This window comes from Vollenhovia emeryi, unplaced genomic scaffold (genome assembly GCF_000949405.1).
Source record: "Vollenhovia emeryi isolate VEMERY1.0 unplaced genomic scaffold, V.emery_V1.0 DF939120.1, whole genome shotgun sequence".
NCBI classification, from domain to species: Eukaryota; Metazoa; Arthropoda; class Insecta; order Hymenoptera; family Formicidae; genus Vollenhovia; species Vollenhovia emeryi.
In genome coordinates, this window is record NW_011967246.1 from 133,853 (window position 1) to 140,034 (window position 6,182).

General features: G+C 48.1%; 1 protein-coding gene across 2 annotated transcripts in view; it reads right to left on the bottom strand.

The window, feature by feature from the left end:
• LOC105570381 (protein fem-1 homolog CG6966) overlaps nt 1-5,833 on the bottom strand; it is a 39,505-nt gene extending 33,672 nt beyond the window's left edge. The window contains exon 1 of one of the 2 annotated variants that reach the window (XM_012027523.1): nt 5,674-5,833. In XM_012027523.1, coding sequence (XP_011882913.1) covers nt 5,674-5,685 — 12 coding nt within the window. In that variant the 5' untranslated portion in view covers nt 5,686-5,833. Of the gene's footprint in view, nt 1-410; nt 843-5,673 lie in introns of those variants that run through there. The other variant, XM_012027521.1, reaches the window with a different exon arrangement.
• Between the last annotated feature and the right edge of the window lie 349 nt (nt 5,834-6,182).

Below are 6,182 nucleotides of genomic sequence, written 5' to 3' on the forward strand. Positions count from 1 at the left end.
GAGAGAGAGAGAGAGAGAGACGGGGGGGGGGAGAGAGAGAACCAGGCGACATCGGAAACCATCGCCAGCTCCGTTGGGACGTCGGGAAGTAACGGCGATATCGCGGCCTTATCGCGCGTACGGTATCGAATACGGAGCTTCCGGCGAGCCGCAAATGCTCGGTGACGTTCCCACGAGCGCGAATCGGTGCGAAACCGGTCTGACTTTGCGGCGCGAGCGTCGCCCGCAATTATCGCCGCGGACGGCCCTCTCGGTGCGGTCGCGCACTCCTCCAGGACCCTCGGGGCTCGGCCCGAATCGCGGCGGACTTTGACAACGAGGATTAACCCCGTCGATACACGCCGAGCCGCGTCTCGGCCTGACGCCGACCATTGCGCGCCGTGTCGCATCGAAACCGCAAGTCGACTCACCTTGAGCCGCTTGAGCTTGCCGTCCCTCGCGGCGTTGTACACCACGTTCTTAAAATCCATTTTTACATGCTCCGGCCTGCTGCCCGTCGCCTACTCCCGCTACGCGTACCTTCCCCGGTCTCGTCGTCGTTGTTTCAACCCCGGCGGGACGAGCGTTCGCGAAGCGGCGCTTCCTCCGCTCCCACCCAACGGCAGCGGTGGGGCGAGGGGAACGTCGGCCAAGAGATCGCGTTTTCGTCGCCCGAGAGCCGCGGTTCGCGCGCGCGCGCCCGGTGCGGACTCTTCCTCGGCGTCGCGGGGAAACGTTCGCGGGCGCGATACACGCTCGGCGTTGCACGTACTTCGGTGAGCGCGAGAAGACTCTCTCGACTCCTCGACGCCTCTCGTTCGCGCGGCAGGTGGCAGCACCGATACGACCGGTTCGACGGTTCGTAAACGACTGAGCTCGCGGCCTCGCGGACCTCGCGGTGCCGACGCCGACCGCGCGGGATCAATCGCCAAGCTAGTGCCAGCTGTGTGTGCGCGCGCGAGACTCCGATCGTCCCCCCCCCTCCCCGCCGCCCCTCTCATCCTCTCTCTCTCGCTCCGCTGTGCTTACGGCGTCCCGACGCCGGCGAAGACGCATGCGCCGCGACGCCGGGCGCAGACGCGTCCGGCGTCCGTCCGCGCCTGCCTTCCTTCGCTCTCCCCCTCCACCCCCTCTTCAACCCACGTAGGGGGGCTGGGGGGCGCCCCTCACCGTCGACGGTCCGGAAGGAAGCTGCGCGACGTCGACGATGTTGCGTCGCGACGCCGACAGAGCGCGGCACCCGACGATTTCGCGCGATCTCGCGGCGCTCCGCGCTCGAACGGCCGCGGGATTTCGAGATCAGACGAGACCCGCGGGATCCTCTTTACCCTCGTCTTCGTTCCGGATAAATTTTAAAGGAAAATCCCCTCCGCGTGCAAGCGTCACGGGACGCACCGACACAAACGCAGCTTACAAATGTAACGCCCTCTCCGCAGCTAAGGATGATCCCGCTCGTGGCTCATCCGGGTGGGAAAGTTCACACAGATATTTCAGCACCACCGTCACGCTAAGATACGATTTTGTATAATTTTACTAGGATTTTTAACCGTCTTCTTAGGTTAGACGGCACTCGAGTCCATAAGTGATCGCGCTACGGCGATTTTTGCCCTCCATCTACTCGCTCGTATGAGCCACGAGCAGGATCGTTCTTAGGTGTAGAAAAGGAATAAGGCTGGATGCCATCCAATGGATTAGGAAGGAATAACAATAAAGCCCGTGTCAGACTACGGATCGAGATTGGGATTAAATTGAAATTTGACCAATCGCAGTAAAGTTCACTAATCTCAAGTCTAGTAACTTTTACTCTAATTGGTCAAACTTTGGTTCAATATAATCTCAATCCAATTCGTAGTCTGATACGGGCTTTAGGCACATCGGTGTAATGCCGACTTTTGCGCGCGACTTTTCGATGATCTCGCCGCGCGATGACGATACTTCCGCAAAGATATCGATTTTCCCGTGCGACGTGGGTCTGCCATCCCCGCGAGAGAGCTGTGTAATGCCCATATCAGACTAGCGACTGCGACTACATCTGTGATTGTGATTGCCTAGGCAGCCATGAAAATTTGAAATAGCCAATCGTAATCGCCAATATAATCGCAATTGCAGTCGCGAGTCGCTAGTGTGATACGAGCATTATGCCTGTATCAGACTAGCGACTCGCGACTGCGATTACATCTGCGATTGTGATTGGCTAGGCAGCCATTAAAACTCGAAATAGCCAATCGTAATCGCCAATAAAATCGCCAATAAAATCGCAATTGCAGTCGCGAGTCGCTAGTGTGATACGAGCATTATGCCTGTATCAGACTAGCGACTCGCGACTGCGATTACATCTGCGATTGTGACTGGCTAGGCAGCCATTAAAACTCGAAATAGCCAATCGTAATCGCCGATATAATCGCAATCGCAGTCGCGAGTCGCTAGTGTGATACGAGCATAATACGTATCGCCGACTGCACAGTCACCTGCAGCCAAATTGTTACAGACGAACTCGACGAGTGGCCTGTTATCAGTCACTCGACAAGAAAACGCGCGAACGTGTCGCGTACGAGCTACACTTTCGTGTTGCCGAGAATCGTACGAGTCGCGCGAGCAGGAAACGTCACCTCGACGAGTCAATTAATTCTCCATCGATCCGCGGAGTTACGAAACTTGTTATCCCGCGCGCGGAAATGACTTCAGGAATCTCAGAAGAAGCGGAAGAAGGACGCACGTGCGTCGACTTTGGGAAAACGTGATTTTCATCAATCAGCGATACGAGCCGCTGTCGTACACGCGGTAGCTTTTAACCCTTTCATGATCCATAAGTCCCATCTAAAACACCCAGGCGCGGTTTCTCCAATGTCGTTTACCTTCAATCTTATTGTTAGCCTCCCAGTTTTGTCGATCGATGTCGAAACGATGCCCAATCGACGTCGACACCGTCAAATTAACGTTGACATCGATCGACGAATCATTTCTCATGCGTGGTCTACAATACGTGGAGTAAGCGTGGAGTAAGGAGTAAGGGAGAACCCTAACTTCTAGCTTTTGGTGTAAGGAAGCTGGAAATACGGGCATGATTTTTAAAATAATTGTAACACTGATTGATGGCATTTTGATTTACCGAGAGTAAGCCTAAGAGCTGAAGTAGGAGTAAGAAATAAAATGGATTTATTTCCTTACTCCTACTCCTTACTCCAGCTTACTCCATGTATTGTAGACCAGCCTTCACTTCGTCTTTTTCTAAAGGACCGTCTACGTTGGCAGTAAGCAGTAAGAAAACCGTAACCTTTACTTATCGGTGTAAAAGCTAAAGTACAGGTATAATTTTTTAAAATATTTATAGCACTGATCGAACTGCGCTCTAATTCGCCGAGCGTAAGGGTCAGAGCTGAAGTGGAAGTAAGAAATGGAAATGATTCATTTCTTTACTCCTACTCTTACTTCTTACGCCCAGGCTTACTTCATCTATCGTAGATGCTTAAGTATAGGACGATCCTTAAAAGAACAGTTAGAAAGATACAAAGAATAAGTTAAGATAAGGTCGAACCCAGATAGCACACGTAGTTCTATAAATATTCTTCTGGAGTGCAAATATTCTTAATTTCAGAATATTCGAATCGAATATTACAATTAGAAATCGTATATTCATAACAAAGAAGAACGTTTTTAGAATATTCGTCGAGAATGTCTTTGGAATATTCGTTCAGGGTAATTTTTTAATATTCATCGAGTTTATGTATTGCACATTGTTTATTGTGTAATATACTTATCTTATGCAAAAGGCAGTGAAACCTGTCATCATACCATATATAACCGACACGCTATATTCGATAGATTATTCTATTAACATTCGAAAAAGATTTATAGTAGTGCTAGTCGAATGGTCCACGAACATAAGATAAATACATAAGAATGACCCATGGAATATTCCAAATATTCTTCAAGAATATTCTTAAAATGTTCATAGGAGTGTCTTGTGCTATCTGGGAAATGGTTTAGATCAGGCGTTGGTGAAACCAGCCGATGATGATTTAGCGTACCTTCCATTCATATCTAATTGGTAAAAAGAAAAGCGTTGTCTCGGTCAAAACTTAAAAATAAAATCAATTCGGTCGTGAAAGGGTTAAGAGACCGTGCTCTTTTCTTTCGCGTACGCGCACGTTTTACGCATACGTTCGCGTGGCCCCGATGGGGGCGAAAAGGGGGTCGGTTCCCACGACGAAATAAATCTCGCTCACGCCCGGCGCCCTCGTGACTCGTCACCCTTCGCGACTGTTGCGGGAGTGTATCCGCTAAAGATTTCCAATTGTTGTTTACGGCCGTTCCGCGTACTCTTTCAAAGTGACTTCCCCCCCCCCCCCCACGTTTACTCGCCCGCGACTCCCCTTCGCGCGCGCACGGATCCGCTCGCGCCGCGACAATCGCGACGTACGCACATTCGCGTGGCGCGCGACCGTGAATACGATCGGTCCGTGCTGCGTGTACGCGCGCACGGATAACGGACGCGCGTGTGCGCGATGAAAAGCGCACGACGGTCTGCGGCCTACGGCTCGATGGAGGGCGGAAAAGAGACGCGCGCCCGGATGTCGCGCCGATCCTACGCCTCTCTATTGGACGATCGCGCCGAAACATTGTATTCTTGAAACGTACATCTATACTTTACGGGTTCCCTTAAGGGCAGGCTGGAGTGATTTTATTATACCTATAATTTATTCGAGTGAATAGACTTCTTGTTAAGCTCCTAAACTTAATTTCAATGATACCACGCTATTCTCCGATTTAGCCCGAATAGTGGAACACTGTCGGCTCGTACACAAAAGCCACATAATTTGTATACCTATTACTTACACAAATGTTTTCACGAATTGACAGTTCTAGGAGCAAAAAGTGCCAAAAGTGTAGAATCACTCCGGCATCCCCTTAATAGACGTTCTCAGTGAATAGGGTGCAAAGTGAATAAGGATGCAAAGTTTTAGATCAGACTTGAGGCTGAATCCTGACTGGCTCTCGCAAGAGATCCAGTAGGAAAAACAATATCGTGTGCCGTTGGCTTAAGAATGTTTCTTTCTTTACGTATTTAAAATATGTTTTTGGAACGTCGTCTTTAAGCCTGATACGAAAGCCTAATCTACAATGTGCTCTTTGTGTCTAGAAGCATTCCACACGGAGAGAATTTCTTCTTAAATAATCTTAAGTACATCGCACGAAAATTATACATTTTGACATCGACACCGTACACTAAAAGCGACCGAGTTAACGGTTCATCGGGACACAATCGTCCGAAAATAATTGAAAATTTAATATCGCATATGTATCTTTATTTATAAGTTCCGTAAGAAATATTTAAACTAGTGGTATTAATAAATCACCGATAAATGCTAATTAAAGCACTCGAGTCAATATTTCGTGTATTATTTCGCGCTTTCAACCCAGAAACAGCCAACAAATTATACCCGCCGCAACGAGAGATTCAATGCGATGCAAGATGTGTCCAAAAGCGAGCGTCGATTAAAGATGCAATTATCGCAATGAACAAGTAATTTCGAGTTAGCTGGCGCTTCACTTTTTGGACGCGCAGATCTTATGTGTGAATCGCGCGAGATATTTGTCTTGCCGGCAAACTGAATAAATGAATTTCCTACCACATAGAAAAAGGACTCATTCATATCTAATTTCTAATCATTCTCATATGAAATGTGTACTTACGTTTTGTAGCATAATTGACCAAATCTCGTGACACGATTGGACCAAACCCCGTGGGATGATTGACGACACTCCGTGGCACTTTGTGTAACACTTCAGCACTAATCACACGCGACAGGAAATTAAGAAAACACAACACATGTACGATTGCACGAAGTCACTATTTGCACTCCTGTTGTTCCTTGTGAATTTATCCGATGGTACACTGAAAAAAATTTCTGGTTGAATATGGACGAATCAGATAATTCCTTTAGGATTTACCAGAATTCCTTTAGGATTTCGAGTACGAATTTTAATCAGCAGGAGTCGACGTATAAATGTCAAATTTAAACTATCTATGAGTAAATGTTGCAATTATATAATTATGCGCGGATAAGATTTAGTGATATTTAATTTTTTAATAGTCGATTGAACGTATCGCGATGACATTCGACCAGCACTTGTATGATTCCGTTAACAAAAGAAAAATTTCAAGATTATACATTTCCGTTAGTGAACGAAAAACTTGAAAA